Source organism: Pelodiscus sinensis, chromosome 9 (genome assembly GCF_052426305.1).
Source record: "Pelodiscus sinensis isolate ZL-2025 chromosome 9, ASM5242630v1, whole genome shotgun sequence".
NCBI lineage: Eukaryota > Metazoa > Chordata > Testudines > Trionychidae > Pelodiscus > Pelodiscus sinensis.
Genome location: NC_143060.1, coordinates 2,240,274 through 2,259,501, shown reverse-complemented (window position 1 = coordinate 2,259,501; position 19,228 = coordinate 2,240,274). Strand labels below are relative to the sequence as shown.

Below are 19,228 nucleotides of genomic sequence, written 5' to 3'. Positions count from 1 at the left end.
TTCAAAATTATCTGGACAAACTGGAGAAATGGTCTGAGGTAAAGGGGATGAAGTTTAATAAGGACAAATGCAAAGTGCTCCACTTAGGAGGGAACAATCAGTTTCACACATACAGAATGGGCAGCGACTGTCTGGGAAGGAGTACGGCAGAAATGGATCTAGGGGTTATAGTGGACCACAAGCTAAATATGACTCAACAGTGTGATGCTGTTGCAAAAAAAGCAAACACGACTCTGGGATGCATTAACAGGAGTGTTGTGAGCAAGACACGAGAAGTCATTCTTCTGCTCTACTCTGCGCTGACTAGGCCTCAGCTGGAGTATTGTGTCCAGTTCTGGGCGCCACATTTCAAAAAAGATCTGGAGAAATTGGAGAGGGTACAAGAGAAGAGAAGAGCAACGAGAATGATGAAAGGTCTGGAGAACATGACCTATGAAGGAAGACTGAAAGAATTGGGCTTGTTTAGTTTGGAAAAGAAAAGATCGAGAGGGGACATGATACCTTTCAGGTATCTAAAAAGGTGTCTCAAGGAGGAAGGAAAAAACATGTTCATCTTGGCCTCTGAAGATAGGACAAGACGCAATGGGCTTAAATTGCAGCAAGGGAGATTTAGGTTGGACATTAGGAAAAACTTCCTACCTGTCAGGGTGGTGAAACACTGGCATAAATTGCCCAGGGAGGTTGTGGAATCCCCATCTCTGGAGATATTTAAGAGTAGGTTAGATAAATGTCTATCAGGGATGGTCTAGACAGTATTTGGTCCTGCCGTGTGGGCAGGGGACTGGACTCAATGACCTCTCGAGGTCCCTTCCAGTCCTAGTATTCTATGATTCTGTGATTAGATCGGGGCCGTTTTCAAGAATGCGAACAAGCTGAAAGCTTTGCTTTACATCGAGCAAGATGAGAGCAGGACTGACTAGTGATTACTTACCCCTGTTGTGCCACATTGATGGGTGAGCATGTAGTATGCTGCCTGTCATATCAAAGACATATGAACTGTGCTAACATGTCTCCTAGATCGCCCTGAGTTTGTTAGTTCTTAGGCAAAAACTCTGCAGATCACCAGAATGCACCAGATTCTGCACACCAAGATAATGTTCACTGCTGAAAACTTGGAATCACAGTGTGACACAGGAAACCCTGGAGTTTTCTCTGACTACTGTCCAAATGTTTGTCAAGACAGACGTTTATAGGATCCTGACAACCAAGGTCTCCATCGAACTTAGCACAAAAGCTGCAAGCGAAAGTTACTGTGAGAAAACTCAGCTGTTTTTAGAAATCCTTTCAGCCGCAGAACATGAGAGAACAAAAAAGCATTCAACCCCTTCCGCGCAGTACTCAGCGTGGAACGGGAGATGGCCGCGGCTCGTAACCCGAACCTCACAGCATTCGGGGCCAAAGAGTCTTTTTGGAAGCTCACTCAGGAATTGCACCAGCCTATTATGTAAGAGGGTTTCACCCATTTACCGCGAGAGATGACATCAAATCTGAGAGGGGACTTTCCTACTTACTTGCCTAAGCCTGACAATGCAAAATTGGAAGTGCTGGCATTTTGGAACAGTCACCAAGACACTTGCCAACTTCAGTGAGGTGGCACCATGCGCTTTGAGGGTGCCCCTAGATCTATCAAGGCAGAGCGCTTATTTTGGATTACCTCTGTGACGGCGCGTTGGGGGTTCCCCGTCTCCTGCACTCCGAAATGGCACAAACAGACTGTACCAGCCAGTGGAATTGAGGGTGGTTTATTGCTCCTCCAGCACAGCGCAGCACAGATGTAATCTGGTTACAGGAACTGGGCTAGGATGCCTCAGGCCCCCTTGAGATGGGGGAGACTGGGCCCCTAAAACTCCAGCTCCTCTCCCTAGGCTGTCTCATCCATCCTCACAGACAGCCACACCCAACTAACTAAATTCCCTTGCAGCCCTGCCCCCCCAGCCAGGGCAGCATCCACCTTCCTTTGTTCCTCTCCATGGGGGGTGTCTGGCCACTGGTTCAACAAGTTTGGCCTTACCTCTGCCTAGCGAGGTTTTCCCTGCTGGGTCTTGCTCCAGACAGCAGGGGTCACCACAGCCCAGCAAGTCCCCCCCACTACGTCACAGTTCTCCCCCCTCCGAGAGCGAACTGAGCAGGGTCACTCCGCTCGTGACCTAGGGAAGTTCGGGTCCTCTGCGTGGGAACCCGCCCCGGGGACATGGGTGCTCCCCTTGACTCAGGCCGGCCGTGGCAAGGCCCCACATGAGCTGGCTTCCCTCTGTCCACTCGCCGCCCCGCTCCAGGGCGACTGGCACAGGCCTGTCCTCGGGGGTCACCCCCACCCTTCCGCTGGCCTTGATCTCTGGCCAGGGTCTCTCGGGCCGGGGCCATGAGCCCAGCGAGCCTTCTCTGGACAGCCAGGGCGGCTTCCACCCCCGATGCTCCATCCAGGGAGGTCTTCCCCTCCCATAGCTCTCTCAGCGAGCCCAGAGGGTCTATCTGGGGTAGAGACCCCCAAGCCGCTTTCCTCCTGTCTTGGGCCTTCCCGCCCCTCTGGCAGGAGTCACAGGACCGGCAGTACCGCTGCACGGCTGTAAAGATTCCCGGCCAATAGAAGTGCTGGAGCAGCTTCAGCCGGGTGCTCCGGATCCCCCGGTGGCCCCCAACGGGGACATCGTGGGCCAAATACAGCAGCTTGAGGCGATACTTTCGGGGGACGACCAGCTGCCGCTGGACCCCCCATGCCCTCGCCTTCCTGGGGGGGAGCCACTCACGGAACAGGAGCCCACGCCCCCGCAGGAATCTCTCCTGGCCACCTCTCCCCCGGGGCTGAGCTGCATGGAGGCCAGCCTGGTCCCTCAGCCTCTGCAAGGAGGGGTCTGCCTGCACCTCAGCCTGGAATTCAGCTGCTGAGGCAGGGATCGGGACCTGTCCCCCACCTCTGCCTAGGTCCGGAGTCCCAGCCTGGCTGGACCCCGTGTCCACTGGGATGGGACCCTGAGGACGCTGCCAGGAGTCCTTCCCTGGACCCACGTTGTCAGCCCCCCGCTGGCTCTGGCTCCAGGTAGTGACTAGAGCCCGCTGGGATTCATGGGGCCACTCCTCTAGGTCATTCCCCATCAGCACCTCGGTGGGCAAGTGCGGGTGCACCCCCACTTCCTTGAGGCCCTCCTTGGCCCCCCATTTCAGATGCACCCTGGCTACAGGCACCTTAAACGGGGACCCGTCTATGCCCTTCAGGGTCAGCTGCGCGTGGGGTAGTATCCGCCCTGGGGCCACTATGTCGGATCGGGCCAGAGTCACCTCCGCCCCCGTGTCCCAGAAGCCCGTCACCTTCCTACCATCCACCTCCAGGGGTATGAGGCACTCGCTCCGCAGGGGCCGTCCTGCCCCCACCCGGTACACGGAGAAATCCGCCTCCTGAGAATCAGACCTCCCAGGGGAGGTGCACTGAGCATCCTTCCCCTCTCTCTGAGCTGAGGTTTGCCTGCCAGCCCCTGCCTCTGGGGCAGCCTGCCCTTCCTCCCGCCCCAGCCAGTTAACCCTGGAAAGTCCCCGGTCCTGGGACCTGGTGCACTGAGCCCTCTTGTGGCCTTTTTGCCCACAGCGATGGCAAGTTAGGCTTTGGGCTGTCTCTGTCCAGGCCCTGGCTGGTTCTCTGGGGCGCAGACGACCTGTTCCTTGGTCTCGCCCCGTAGTTGACTCCCTCCGTCGCTCAGCCGAGATCCGGTCTCTGCGCGGTTCCCTCTCTCTCCGGGACTCCCGTTCACACCCGGACCAGCTCTCCGTGAACTCATCCGCCAGTCTCCCGGCCTCCTGGGGGTTCTCTGGTCTCCGGTCCTTGAGCCACAGCCTCAGTTTGGGTGGGCACGCTTCATAGAACTGCTCCATCATGACCAGCTTGAGCAGCTCCTCTGCGGTCTGGGCTCCGACTCCAGACACCCACTTGCGGCAGTATTGCGCCAGGCGGGAGGCCAGGTCCACATAGGTCTCCCGTGGCCCTTTCTGTACCCCCCGGAACTTCTTCCTGTACATGTCGGGGGTCAGCCCGAACTTGTGCAGCAGGGCCTCCTTGACTCGGTTGTAATCCCCTGGCTGTAGGTCCTCCAGCTGACTGAGCACTCCGGCCGCCTCCTGGTTCAGTGCGGGGATGAGCTCCTGCAGCCAGTCAGCTGGGGGAACCCGTTGCAGTCCACAGGCCCTCTCAAAGGTACTGAGGAACCCGTCTATGTCACCCATGTCCTGCAATTGGGCCACCACGGGCCTCTCCAAGCATCTGGCAGTCCTGGGACCCTGGGGCCCATCCGCACTTGGCGCAGCCGGTGCCCCGCCGGTTCTCCGCTCTGCCATGGCCAGCTCATGCTGCCGCTGCCTCTCTCGATCTTGGCGCTCCCTCTCTCGGTCCTGGCGGTCCCTCTCTCGGTCCTCTACTTCCAATTCCCTGATCCGCAGCTGGATCTCCAGCCGCCGCAGCTCCGCTGGGCTGGCCCCTGCCCTAGATGGGCTACGGCTTGCAGGCCTCCCGGGAGACGCTGTCTCATCTCTCCGGTGGGTTCCAGCGCTCCTCCCCCTCTCTGAGCCTGACACACTCTCAGGTGGGGTCTGGCTGCTTCCCCTGGGGACAAGATCCTGGCCCTGTGGCTGGTCATTCTCCTCCAGCTGGGCAATCAGCTGGGCCTTGGCTGCTTTCCGCACAGGCAAGCCCCTCTCTCTGCACAGCCCCACCAGCTCTGCCTTCAAGAGTCGGGCGTAGGCCATCTGCCCGCTGGGCCCCTCGGTGCAGACTCACCAGTCTAGTGCTGCAGCGCCCCCCGATTCCCAGGAACCGCTTCGCTCTGTCTCCAGCACGCCTGGCTCCAGGACTCTTGCTTCTACTGCGCCTTGTCGCTTGCCGCTGGGAGCTTCATCCACGGGGTGCAGTGCATCCCACTTCTGACACCAGTGTGACGGCGCGTTGGGGGTTCCCCGTCTCCTGCACTCCGAAATGGCACAAACAGACTGTACCAGCCAGTGGAATTGAGGGTGGTTTATTGCTCCTCCAGCACAGCGCAGCACAGATGTAATCTGGTTACAGGAACTGGGCTAGGATGCCTCAGGCCCCCTTGAGATGGGGGAGACTGGGCCCCTAAAACTCCAGCTCCTCTCCCTAGGCTGTCTCATCCATCCTCACAGACAGCCACACCCAACTAACTAAATTCCCTTGCAGCCCTGCCCCCCCAGCCAGGGCAGCATCCACCTTCCTTTGTTCCTCTCCATGGGGGGTGTCTGGCCACTGGTTCAACAAGTTTGGCCTTACCTCTGCCTAGCGAGGTTTTCCCTGCTGGGTCTTGCTCCAGACAGCAGGGGTCACCACAGCCCAGCAAGTCCCCCCCACTACGTCACAACCTCCAAGACAGCTAGAGGCTCAACATGAGTGAGGATACTTAGAAGAAAAGCATGCAAACCAGGATTTCGGGAAAAACCACTAGCTGACAGAGATTAAATGCACCTTTATACATTAAAAAAAGTGTAAATTATACTGTAGTAAAATATCGATATTACAAAAGGTTTTTTTGTTTTTCTTCTCATCTCTCACCCCGATTTTCTTATCCTTAACCCAATTTAATACCCGTTTCAATGTTTGGAAAATAAATACTGAAAAATTCCCCATTTTGTTTAATGACAACTGAGAATGTGGAACACATAACCAAAACCCCAGTGGAAATTTCTGGCAGATGGAGCATAATTATCTGATAGGTGGGTGCATAACTGGCTGGATAACCAATCCCAGACAGTAGTTATTAATGGTTCACAGTCATGCTGGAAGGGCAGAACAAGTGGGGTTCCGCAGGGGTCTGTTCTGGGACCGGTTCTGTTCAATATCTTCAGCAACGATTTAGATTTTGGCATACAGACTACGCTTATTAAGTTTGCAGACGATACCAAGCTAGGAGGGGTCGCAAGTGCTCTGGAGGATGGGTCATAATTCAAAATGATCTGGACAAGCTGGAGAAATGGTCTGAGGTAAACAGGATGAAGTTCAATAAGGACAAATGCAAAGTGCTCCACTTGGGAAGGAACAATCAGTCTCACACATACAGAATTGGAAGTGACTGTCTAGGAAGGAGTCCTGCAGCAAAGGATCTAAGGGTCATAGTGGACAACAAGTTAAACATGAGTCAACAGTGTGACATTGTTGCAAAAAAAGCAAACAAGATTCTAGGATGCATTAACAGGAGTGTTGTGAGCAAGACACAAGAAGTCATTCTTCCGCTCTACTCTGCGCTGATTAGGCCTCCGTTGGAGTATTGTGTCCAGTTCAGGGCACCACGTTTCAAGAAAGATGTGGAGAAATTGGAGAAGGTCCAGGGAAAAGCAACAAGAATGATGAAAGGTCTAGAGAACATGAGTTATGAGGGAAGGCTGAAGGAATTGGGCTTGTTTAGTTTGGAAAAGAGCAGACTGAGGGGGGACATGAGAGCGGTTTCCAAGTATCTGAAAGGGTGTCACAAGGAGGAGGGAAAAAATTGTTCTCCTTGGCCTCTGAGGACAGGACAAGACGCAAGGGGCTTAAACTGCAGCAAGGGAGGATGAGGTAGGACTTTAGTAAAAACTTCCCAACTGTCAGGGTGGTTAAACACTGGAATAAATTGCCTGGAGAGGTTGTGGAATCTCCATTGCTGGAGATATTTAGGAGCAGGTTAGACAAACACCTGTCAGGGATGATCTAGACCAGCGGTCTTCCTGGAGGGTCACAGCTCTGGGCCAGCCGCCATTTGTTTTCCCGGCTCGGCACCCAATGTATGCGTGGCGGAGGGAGTGGCAAAAAAACCCCTCTTGCGCAGAGCCGTTCTGCCGCTTATTTTCAGGAAGAACGGCTCTGCGCAAAAGGGGTTTTTTGCGCAAGGAGCAGTGTAGACAGCTCCTTCTTGCGCAAAAGCCCATGCCACAAAAATGACAGCTCATTAGGTATGCAAATAAGGTGTGGCAATATTCACCCCTGCGCCTCATTTGCATATCTTATTGTGCAACAATGCGCAGTGTAGACGTGACCCCAAAGTTTGCCATGGGATCCAGGATGACGAGTTAAGAGCTTGATTTTAAGTCTCATTCATAATGTGAGCCCTCTTGCTACGCAGCACCCCCGAACCGTAATGGGGGGTCCTGCTTGGGCAGAGGGAACAACAGCGCCCCCTACTGAGTGCCCCACAGCACTCCCTGGGGCACCCCGGTTGCCCTGCTAAGCTCTGAGCATATTCCAAAGGATCTGGGGAGACGGCCGCCTGAGGTCGGTGGTCGCGGGCCAAAGCGCAGTTTGGAATGTGATTGCAGTCGGAGCTGGGGTGCGGGAGGAAGGGGCTGCTCCTGCTCTCGGTGGAGTCACTCTGCCTGCTGTGCAGAACAACCAGCCTGCCCACTTCCCCCACCCCCACCCGCTCCCACTTACTTTATTGAAGCGGGCAAAGGGATAATCCTTCCCCTCTTCCGCCGCCCTCCTCCAGTGGTAGAACATGGCCCCGTCCTTCCTCGCAGGGTTGGTGAAGGGCATCCACTTCCAGGGCCGGACCTTCTTAGAGCCCAGCTTGGCCTTGACTGTGCGATAGCCCTGCGCCGTGTCGCTGGGCAGCAGCGGAGGCGCGTCCCTGCCGAGCGGGAGGCAGCTGTCAGCACTGCATTCCTCTGGATGCCGGCAGCCCGGGGGGCAGGGCAGGAGCCCCGGGGTCAAGCCCCATTCCTGGAGTCGCCCTCCCCAGGACGCAGAGACGCCCTGCGCAGCGCCGGGGCGACACTCCCACTCTGAGGCACCCCAAGGCAGCCGCCTCCCCAGGCTCCTGAACCAACGTAAGCTCAGCACAGGCGGGCTCTGAAGCCAGCGGGCGTAAAGGGCGCAGGCTGAAACAGTGACAGAGGCAGAGTCTCCATAACTTAGAGCTTTACGCCGCGCTCTGCGGCCATCGCTAACTCTGCTGGAGCTTAGGGGCAGCGGTTACGTGCAGGTCAGACTAGACCATGATGGTCCCTCCTGGCTTTAATGTCTAGGGGCCTGCAGCATCTGGCAGAGTGGCTGTTAGTCACAAAGGGTGCACGTGCTCTCTCAGGGGAGGCAGCTGCGAGGTGACTGCACCTCCCTCCTCACCTGCCCAGGGCAGGGCCTCCCCGTTTCCGAAGGAGAAGGAAAACCAAGAGCCACAGAAATGACGACAGGCCGGAGGAGACGAGACTGCCGGAGTTACATTTTAGGGGCTGTTGTGTCACAGACTGAGTGTGACAGCCCGGGCAATGACAGGCTGGAGCCAAGGGGGGCCAGTTCTCCCGTGAGACCCTGCAGAGCACTACCCCGACACCCTTACTTTTTATCGGAGTAGAGAAGTGCATAAACCTCTCGGTGCATCCCCTCCGGCCTCTTGAACGTCAGCGTCTCCGAGGATTTCTTGGACTTTTTCTGAAACAGAAGATGGGGGGACAGACTTAGAGTTTACAGCAGACGAGACCATTAGATCACCCAGTCTGACTTCTTATAGCCCACCGGGTATTCTCTGCCGCCCCCTCTTCCCTGGATGGAGCCCAATCACTAGGGTTTGGCTTCTAGAAATGTATCCGGTCTGATTCAAAACCGCCAGGAGATGGAGAATCCACCACTTCCCGGGGTAGTTTGGTCCAGGGCTTAATGCCCCTCGCTGGTTGACCATGTGCCTCATTTCCCATTGACTCTGCCCGGCTTCAGCTTCCAGCCCCATTTACCCCGTGCTCTGCCTGTCCCTGCCAGATAAGGAATTTTCTCCCCGTGAAGGTATTTATCCACTCAAGTCACCGCTCAGTCTTTTCCCCCGGAAATGAAGCAGACTGAGCTCTTCAAGGCTCCCATAAACCCCAAATCCCTGTTGTGGCTCTTCCCTGCACTGACTTCAGTTTTTCAACAGCTTTTTTAGAATCATTGAATCCTAGGGCTAGAAGAGACCTCAGGGGTCATCCAGTCCAGCCCCCTGCCCAAGGCAGGCCCAATCCCACATGGGGACACGAGGCCTGGACTGGTATTCTGGGACTGATCCCACCAATGCTGTACACAGAGATAAAATTCACCGTCCTGCTCCTTTTAGCGGGTGCTTTTTGGACACGGGGACATTCAATTCTTCTGGAATTATCCTAGTCTTCCAAGATGTTTAAAATCTAACAGCAGTGAGCCAGAGAGCACCTCAAGACAACTCTTTGAGGACTCTTGGGTGCAAGTTATCCAGGCCTGCTGATTTTCAAGTTCTTATTTGTAGGAAATGTTTAACATACTCCTGAGTGACACAGGGCATGACTACACAGCACACTTATTTTGGAATTTTTTTTCTGAAATAGCGTTCGGTACTTCCTCATTGAACACGGTAGATACGTTTCAGAAAATGATCGTGCTAAGTGAAAATATGTTATGCGGGGTCAATTTTCCCATTGAACATAATGGAAAAGGTGGGGGTTGCGTTTCAAGCACACGTGCACTCGCAGCTCCAGCCTGCACTTGTTAGCAGCTGGGACCGGGACATAAGGTTGGGGGAGAAAGGGGACTGGGTTTTAGCAGGGAGGGGAGGTGTTTGGCTCTGGAGAAGGGAAGGAAAGGACAGGGGAGGGGGCTTGCAGCCGACGGCTAGGTTTCCCCAGCAGGCCGGTCACTGGCAGCTGCGCGGGGCTTCCCCTGCCTCCTTACAAAGCGGCGGAGGTTTGCCGCTCGGCGCGCAGTACCCGGTGACCCCCTCTGGCCAGATGCCTTGCTTCCAGCCAGAGGGGGTCACTGGGGAACGGCGCTGCGAGCGGCAAACCTCTGCCACTTTGCAGGGAGGCAGGGGAAGCCTTGTGCAGCTGCCGGCCACCGGCCGGCCCTAGGGGAAAGCGTGTTATTGCAGGGACGGGGTCGTGTTGTTTGAAAATGTTCCCTTAAAAAAAAATCGTGCTATCGCAAAAACGTGTTAAGCAGGCGCATGTTAAGTGAGGAATTACTGTATTTCAAAACAGCACGTCTTCACTACAGGGAAGCCTCAAAATGAGTCCGAGGCAGGCTCCCTAATGTGGACGCCCTACCTCGACTTAGAGCCCCAGGAGGCACTGGGGAGTAATTACTTGGAACGGCCCTGGGGAGACAGCAACAGTCAAGCGTCCACACTACTGCTATTCCAAACGAGCATTTTGGAATAAATATTATTCCTCAAGGAAGGAGGTTTACAGATTTCAAAATAAGCCGCTTGTTATTTCAAAATTATTTCGAAATCACGGCATTGTTGTGTGGACAGTTGCATGGTTATTTCAAAATAACTGTGCTGTGCAGACACCCCAAGCGCATGGAAACTACTTCACTGCCCTGCATCTTCCAAAATATTGAATAGAAATATGTATGGACACTTCTGCCTTTTCTGCATCATTAGCAGTTTTACATCTCCACCCACTAATGGGCCTATGCAATTCTTGGAATTTCTTTGGCTGCTAATATACTTTTCAAACTCCTTATTTTCCTTAGCTCTGCCAACTGCAGATTTTTTTCCCTTATGACTTTAGCTTCCCTTATCAATTTTCTACTTTTCAAAGCTTCCTAACTTATACTGATTGTTATCTACTTACCCTTTACTCTATTTGTTATCTATTGCTTGCCCCCTACCCTTCACATTACAGATGGGAGTTTAAGGAGTAACTCATCCTGGTCTCTAGTTTCCTTTGGTGGCATAGAACAGATCTGTACCAATACCCCATCCCTGGTAGGGATGTAAAATCCTGGTTAATCAGTTAACCGATAAACACTAGGTTTAAATGATTCACTAATTAAGTGTGAAATCCTAGTGGGGGACTGTTCCAACCCAGCCCTTCCAGCTGCATGGGGGCTGCTGCTGCCAGCCCTTCCCATCTTCCCCTCAGCTGCGCAGGGGCTGCCATGGCCAGTTTCAAACTGCTGCACAGGACTGCTCCTGTACCTGGTTACCCAGTACCTGGTAAGCATCACCCAGTAAGATGCAACAGCTACCTGTTCACATCCTTAGTCCCTGGCTTTGTCAGTTAGCACTTTTGATCCATATGCATTCAAGATCCTCTGGTTCTGAGTTCCCACTAACTTTAAAACAAGCAAGGGCGTCTTGAGCTTGATCCTGCCTTGAGGGCGGGGGGCTGGACTCGATGACCTCTCGAGGTCCCTTCCAGTCCTATTATTCTATGATTCTATGAAGGCAGAATGCCAGCCTGTGACGATGTAGTCGGGGTTCCCCCGGTCCTGCACCCCTGTAGCAGCAAGAACAGGGTCCACCAGTCGTAGAATAGAGGGGGGTTTATTGTTCCGTCAGGATACTGCACAGCACAGATGTGGTGTGGCTATAGGGGCCAGGGCCAGCATGCCTCAGCCCTAGGGTTAGGGGTCCATCGCCCCTAAGCCCCAGCTTAGTCTCCCCTCTCCATGCTTCCCAGACAGCCACTAACTCCCGCTCCCGGCTCCTGCCCCCCCCCCACCCCCCATACACACCTCCCCCAGTCCGTCTCCACCCCTCTCCTATTGTTTCCCTGCCTGCCTCAACAGGTCAGACAGGTTCAGGAACCTTTGCCTATGTGACTCACAGGCTATCCTGCTGGGCTGTGTCACACACAGCCACCAGTAGGTGTCACCCACAGCCCACCGCCCAGCATAGCAACCAGCAAGGTACCAACGCTACATCACAGAGTCAGTGAGAATCTCCCATCACAGCGCAGGGGGACCCCGGGTTACAGAGCAGACAGCCCCCCACTACGCCACACAGCCCACAAGTCTTTTACTCCTCCTAGCCTTCCTAGACAGCCCATAGCTAGGGATGTGAACATTGCAGCCACACACACGCTCCCATCAGAGTTCAGTACATTAGTCTTTGCGGAGCCGAACGTTTCGGTGGAGAGGGCACAGTGGCTGATTGCAGTGGCATTTTATTGCAGTGGCATTTTATTATTATCTAGCTTCAGCGCACATTGGACAGTCTGGGACCTACACTACACCCTTGGTCCTTTGGGATGTGGGTTCCCGTCCTTTTCTCTGTCTAGAGTGCCCCACTCCCATTGTGTCTGAGCATCACGAACGCATTTAACTTCACAATACCCCTGTGAAGCATGGGAAAGTATTAGACCCATTTAACAGGTGGGCAACGGAGGCACGGTGTGAATTCGGTGCCTTAACCCCAAAGCCATTCTTCTTGAGTCTGCCAGACGTGTGGCATGTGACCGTTCAGAATTCTGACAATACATCAGGGTTCTGCGAACACAAGGCGACGGGTAACTGGAAACGCAGGGAACCCAGAAGATGAAGGTACGCGTAAGATGCCAGGCACTGCCCAAAGTGAATTACTAGAATAGCGAGACGTTTGTTTTCCTCATTCTTGTCATGTGAGAGGATACTTGTGAGAACAGCAGGTGAAACGTTTCCAGACCCCAGTGTGGTTTTCAAGTTGGTGCGTAGGCCAACGAGATTGGCCCATCACCCCGGTACCTTATCAGAATTGATGATGTCCTTCTTATTGATGGTTCCCGTGTTCTCCGACTCCACACCCCCAAGCTCCAGAATATCCCGCACGTCTGCGCCCGTCGCCATCTTGCTCTCTGGAGACAGAAACACAGCGGTTAGAAGAAGAGGCCTAAGAACAGGCAGCCACAGGGCCGACGTGCAGCTTGTTCTCTGTGAAATTAACCCCTCTGCTCAACTCCCTCCAGTCTCCAACAGCCCTTACCCCTCCTCCCCACAGACTAGCACATGCCTCCTCATTCAGCAGAAACTATTCTGGAATCTAAAATGGGCAACTCTGTTATTCAGATGCTCAGCTATAGAAAAGGAGGGATACCGGGGTGGGGTGTCTGTTCCCAGAAGAGAACAAAGGAGTTGCTATACTGGCTCCCAGCTGCGTATTTCTAGCCCAATAACCTGTCTGGAGAAGGCCAGCCCAAAATGATGCAGATGATATCTTAAAAACAGCCACGTTATTTTGACAAGACAGAGGCCAAGGCTGAAAACTACCAGCAGGCCGAGGGGAAGACATGCCTTTTCCAATGTAAAATAGTGCACAGTTCATCCAATAGTTTCAAATTCACACCAACTGCACCAGTGAACATGCAGCCTCCTCCGGAGAGGCACCCACCGTCACCCAGTAGGGATGTTAAATTTCGATAAGTCGAAACGCGCCATTTCCTCGCTATGCCTCTGCCTCCCCACAGAAACGGTGCTGGGGGGAACCAGCTTTTAAGCTCCCTCCCCTTGCTGCCTCTCTCTGACAGAGGCGGGAGGGGAGGGGGAAGCGACTAGTCAAGTCACTACTCAACTACCCGTTAAGCATATGCTCATCGGATAGTCGACTAGTCGCTTACATCCCTAGCCCCCAGTGTACTGCACAAGAGCTGAAGAAAGGGACACTGCCAGCCAAATGGTCCCCCACTCTCCGGACAGGTACCCCTCTGGATCTCTAGTAACCACACAGAGCACAGAAGACCAGTGTTGTTAAGATCTTACCCAAAGCGCCACACGCAATACAGTGCCCAGAGTTCTACTGATTTATTGTAGCTCTGGGGATGTTGGGATTTGAACAAGTGACTCCAGGGACATGAGCCACCGCAAACCTGATCGTTTGAGGGCTAAATGGCCCTTCCCAGAGCTTCATCTCCTAAGAGTATAAAAGATGCCCATGGACAGCGGCTCATCCACATCAATACCCAGCCAGATGCAAGAGGTTAAAATGCAGTTTACTGACTAGTCAACTAGTCCAGTGTTTCTCAACCGTTTTTTGCTCATGGCCCCCTTCTGAGCCTCATTCATCATACTCCTGGCAGTTAAGTTTGGGGTGGCCCCCTCAGAAATTTACTATGGCCCCCTAGAAGTAAGGCATGGCCCCCTGGGGAGCCATATGGCACACGGTGAGAACCACTGAACTAGTCGATGGAATTTCCATCTACTAGTCCATAGGCACTTCCACATTCCTCCTTTGAAATGTACAAAAGCCCCCGCTGGAGAATACGGGGGGACATGATAGAGGTCTATAAAATCATGACTGGTGTTGAAAAGTGAATAAGGAAAAGGTATTTACTTATTCCCACAATATAAGAACTAGGGGTCACCACATGAAATTAACAGGCAGCTGGTTTAAAAGAAACTAAAATAAGTTTTTCTTCACTCAGCACACAGTCAACCTGTGGAACTCCTTGCCAGAGGATGTGGTGAAGGCTAGAACTTTAACAGGGTTCAAAAAAGAGAGAGCTAGATAGATTCATGGAGGTTGGGTCCATCAATGGCTGTTAGCCAGGAAGGGTAGTAATGGTGTCCCTGGCCTCTGTTTGTCTGGAGGTGGGTGACAGGGGAGGGATCACGTGAGGATTCCCTGTCATGTTCCCTCCCTCTGGGGCACCTGGCGCTGGCCACGGTCGGCAGACAGACACTGGACTGGATGGACCTTTGGTCTGAGCCCGTCTGGCCGTTCTTATGATTTCCATAGGGTGCTGAGATGGTGGCTGAGGCCCAGTGACCATGGTGGAAGCATTTTCAAATCATGACTGGATGTTCTTCTAACAGATCTGCTCTAGGAATTCTTGGGAGCAGCTCTCAGGCCTGTGCTACATAGCAGGTCAGACCAAATGATCAGAATAAGACCATAAGAACTGTCCCACTGGGTCAGACCAAAGGTCCATCTAGCCCAGTGTCTCTCTGCCAACAGTGGCCAATGCCAGAGGGAGTGAACAGAACAGGGAATCAGCCACTGATCCCTCCCGTCACCCATTTCCAGCTTTTAACAGAGGTTAGGGGCACTATTCTTGGCCATCCTGGCTAATGGCCATTGATGGACCTGTCCTCCATGTATTTATCTAGTTCTTTTTTGAACCCTGTTAAAGTCCTGGTCTTCACTCCTCTGGCGAGGAGTTCCACAGGTTGGCTGTGCGCTGTGTGAAGAAAAACTTCCTTTAGTTTATTTTAAACCTCCTGCCTATTCATTTCATTTGGTGATCAGAGCCCATCGGACGGCCCGGAACAACAGCCCAGGGCCCTGTGCTTGGGGGAGGTCTGCAAGGCCCAGGGTGGTCCCTGGGGCTAGCAGCAGACCTCATGCTGGCAGAAGGGTTTGGGCCAGCCCCCACAGTCTCCTGCAGAAGCAGTAAGTGAAGTGACCTGGCCCCAGCCAGCTCCTCTTCCCCAGATCCCAGCCTTGTTGCTTGGGAAGGGGTGGAGCTGCCCCTGGCACTCACCAGTGGCAGTAAGTGTAGCAATGTGGCTGGGAGCCAGTGCCACGGAGCAGGCTGGGTCACTCCACTTCCTGCCAGTCACTGCAGGGGCAGGCTTAACCCGCCCCCCCCCCCCCGCTGCCACTGCCAGGACACATCACTCTGGACGGGGTAAAATAAGGGCAGAGGGAGGGCATAGCAGGGGGAGGGTGGAGCCCGGACTGGATGAGGGGGCGTGTTATTCCAGGCCCCGCACCCTCCTAGGGATGGTCCTGTTGGTGACCCTAATTCTTGTGTTATGAAATCAATAGCACTTCTTTACTTTCTTTACACCAGTCATGAATTATCATATCTCCTTAGTCAACTTTTCCAAGCTGAAAGTCTTAGTCTGAAGAATCGCTCTGCACACAGAAGCCATTTCACACTCCTAATAATTTGTTGCTCTTTTCTGAACATTTTCTAATTCCTGCTTGAAAATTGGGCAACCACGTCTGCACCCAGTATTCAAGATGTGAGGGTACCATGAAGTTATGCAGAGGCAATAGGATATTGTTTTATTCTCTATCCCTTTCTTAATGATTCCTAACATTGTTTGCTTTTTTGACTGCCGCTGCACACTGAGCAAATGTTTCCAGAGAACTGTCCACAACGACTCTAAAAATCTTTTTTCTGAGCAGTAACAACTAATTTAGCTCCCAGCATTGTATATGGATAGTTGGGATTATGTTCAACGTGCATTATTGTGCATTGATTAACACTGAATTTCTTCTGCTATTTTGTTGCCAAGTCGCTCAGGTTTGTGAGACCCTTTTGAAGCTCTTCACAATCTGCTTGGGACTTAACTATTTTGAGCAGTTTTGTACCCTCTGCAGACTTGGCCACCTCGCTGTTTACCTGCTTTTTCAGATCATGTGTTAATATGTTGGTCCCAGTGGGGACACCACTAGTTACCTCTCTCCATTCTGAAAACTGACCATTTATTCCTCCCATTTGCTCCCAGTCTCTTAACCAGTTATCAGTCTATGAGGGGCTCTTCCCCCGATCCCATGACAGCTTCCTTTGCTTAAGAGCCTTTGCTGAGGGACCTGGTGAAAGGCTTCCTGGAAATCTAAGTTCGCTGGATCCCCCTGCGCACCCCGTCACACATTCCATCCGACTGGGGAGGCAGGATTTCCCATTACAGAAACCACGGTGACTCTTCCCCCAACAAATGACGTTCGTCCTTGAGTCTGACAGTTCTGCTCTGTACTAGAGACTGAGCCACTTCGCCTGGTCCCGAGCCAGGGTCACTCGCCTGCAACCGCCCGGATGAGCGGAGCTTTCTGGCCTGGCGTCTGTGAACCCCTCAGGACACCCCACCCAGAGGCAGATTCCCCAGGGCCTATGATTGCACCGGGGACCGACTGAGAGGGGGCAAACTCCCCCAACCTGCCCAGCCCCTCCCCCCAGCCCCTCCCCCAGTGCCCCCTCCCCCAGCCCCTCCCTTCAGGACCCTCCCCCCAACCCCTCCCCCAGTGCCCCCTCCCCCTCAGGACCCTCCCCCCAAACCCTCCCCCAGCCCCTCCCTTCAGGACCCTCCCCCCAACCCCTCCCCCAGTGCCCCCTCCCCCAGCCCCTCCCTTCAGGACCCTCCCCCCAACCCCTCCCCCAGTGCCCCCTCCTTCAGGACCCCCTCCCCCAGCCCCTCCCCCTCAGGACCCTCCCCCAGTGCCCCCTCCTTCAGGACCCTCCCCCGCCTCCGACCCCCCAATGCCCCCTCCCTCGGACCCCCCAGTACCCCCCCAGCCCCTCCCCCAGGCCCCCTCAGGACCCTCCCCAACGCAGCCCCCCCGCGCTCCCACCTGGGCCGGTCCCGGTCCCGCCAGGCCTGGTGTTACAGCGATTCGGGTCCGACCGCGGCAACTTCCGGTCTCCGCCGCGCCGAACCGGAAGTGTCGAGGCCGCGAGCAGCTCGGAGGGGCCGGGAGGAGGAGGGGCCGGGGGAGGGGCCTGAGCGGGGGCGGGGCCTGCTGTCCCCCGGAACCCCGCCCCCCGCGCTAGGGGCCCGAACCCGGCCCGCGGCCCCTCCCCGCCAGGGGGCGCCCTCGCCCTGCCCTGGACCCCCCGGCCCTGCCCCCCCCCGGCCGTGGGGCAGAGGGGAGGGGCTGGTCCCAGCGGGGGGGGGCTGAGAGGGTGGGGAGAGGCTGGTCCCGGGGGGGGGGGGCTGAGAGGGTGGGGAGAGGCTGGTCCCGGGGGGGGGGGGGGGCTGAGAGGGTGGGGAGAGGCTGGTCCCGGGGGGGGGGGGCTGAGAGGGTGGGGAGAGGCTGGTCCCGGGGGGGGGGGGCTGAGAGGGTGGGGAGAGGCTGGTCCCGGGGGGGGGGCTGAGAGGGTGGGGAGAGGCTGGTCCCGGGGGGGGGGGCTGAGAGGGTGGGGAGAGGCTGGTCCCGGGGGGGGGGGGGCTGAGAGGGTGGGGAGAGGCTGGTCCCGGGGGGGGGGCTGAGAGGGTGGGGAGAGGCTGGTCCCGGGGGGGGGGCTGAGAGGGTGGGGAGAGGCTGGTCCCGGGGGGGGGGGCTGAGAGGGTGGGGAGAGGCTGGTCCCGGGGGGGGGGGCTGAGAGGGTGGGGAGAGGCTGGTCCCGGGGGGGGGGGCTGAGAGGGTGGGGAGAGGCTGGTCCCGGGGGGGGGGCTGAGAGGGTGGGGAGAGGCTGGTCCCGGGGGGGGGGGCTGAGAGGGTGGGGAGAGGCTGGTCCCGGGGGGGGGGCTGAGAGGGTGGGGAGAGGCTGGTCCCGGGGGGGGGGGCTGAGAGGGTGGGGAGAGGCTGGTCCCGGGGGGGGGGCTGAGAGGGTGGGGAGAGGCTGGTCCCGGGGGGGGGGCTGAGAGGGTGGGGAGAGGCTGGTCCCGGGGGGGGGGGCTGAGAGGGTGGGGAGAGGCTGGTCCCGGGGGGGGGGGCTGAGAGGGTGGGGAGAGGCTGGTCCCAGCGGGGGGGGGCTGAGAGGGTGGGGAGAGGCTGGTCCCAGCGGGGGGGGGGCTGAGAGGGTGGGGAGAGGCTGGTCCCGGGGGGGGGGGGCTGAGAGGGTGGGGAGAGGCTGGTCCCGGGGGGGGGGGGGCTGAGAGGGTGGGGAGAGGCTGGTCCCGGGGGGGGGGCTGAGAGGGTGGGGAGAGGCTGGTCCCAGCGGGGGGGGGGGGCTGAGAGGGTGGGGAGAGGCTGGTCCCGGGGGGGGGGGCTGAGAGGGTGGGGAGAGGCTGGTCCCGGGGGGGGGGCTGAGAGGGTGGGGAGAGGCTGGTCCCAGCGGGGGGGGGGGGCTGAGAGGGTGGGGAGAGGCTGGTCCCGGGGGGGGGGGGCTGAGAGGGTGGGGAGAGGCTGGTCCCGGGGGGGGGGGGCTGAGAGGGTGGGGAGAGGCTGGTCCCGGGGGGGGGGCTGAGAGGGTGGGGAGAGGCTGGTCCCAGCGGGGGGGGGGGCTGAGAGGGTGGGGAGAGGCTGGTCCCAGCGGGGGGGGGGGCTGAGAGGGTGGGGACAGGCTGGTCCCGGGGGGGGGGGGGCTGAGAGGGTGGGGAGGGGCTGGTCCCAGCGGGGGGGGGGGGCTGAGAGGGTGGGGAGAGGCTGGTCCCGGGGGGGGGGGCTGAGAGGGTGGGGAGAGGCTGGTCCCGGGGGGGGGGCTGAGAGGGTGGGGAGAGGCTGGTCCCGGGGGGGGGGCTGAGAGGGTGGGGAGAGGCTGGTCCCGGGGGGGGGGCTGAGAGGGTGGGGAGAGGCTGGTCCCGGGGGGGGGGCTGAGAGGGTGGGGAGAGGCTGGTCCCGGGGGGGGGGGGCTGAGAGGGTGGGGAGAGGCTGGTCCTGGGGGGGGGGCTGAGAGGGTGGGGAGAGGCTGGTCCCGGGGGGGGGGGCTGAGAGGGTGGGGAGAGGCTGGTCCCGGGGGGGGGGGCTGAGAGGGTGGGGAGGGGCTGGTCCCGGGGGGGGGCTGAGAGGGTGGGGAGGGGCTGGTCCCAGCGGGGGGGGGGGGCTGAGAGGGTGGGGAGAGGCTGGTCCCAGCGGGGGGGGGCTGAGAGGGTGGGGAGAGGCTGGTCCCGGGGGGGGGGCTGAGAGGGTGGGGAGAGGCTGGTCCCGGGGGGGGGCTGAGAGAGTGGAGA

General features: G+C 56.9%; 1 protein-coding gene across 2 annotated transcripts in view; it reads right to left on the bottom strand.

Moving 5' to 3' along the window:
* DMAP1 (DNA methyltransferase 1 associated protein 1) overlaps nt 1-17,091 on the bottom strand; it is a 46,948-nt gene extending 29,857 nt beyond the window's left edge. For both annotated transcript variants that reach the window (XM_075935802.2, XM_075935803.2), the window contains exons 1-4: nt 16,968-17,091; nt 12,419-12,528; nt 8,304-8,395; nt 7,400-7,595 (exon numbers count right to left, since the gene is read on the bottom strand). In XM_075935802.2, the coding sequence (XP_075791917.1) occupies nt 7,400-7,595; nt 8,304-8,395; nt 12,419-12,520 (390 nt within the window). In that variant the 5' untranslated portion in view covers nt 12,521-12,528; nt 16,968-17,091. The remainder of the gene's footprint in view (nt 1-7,399; nt 7,596-8,303; nt 8,396-12,418; nt 12,529-16,967) is intronic.
* Nucleotides 17,092-19,228: the final 2,137 nt, after the last annotated feature.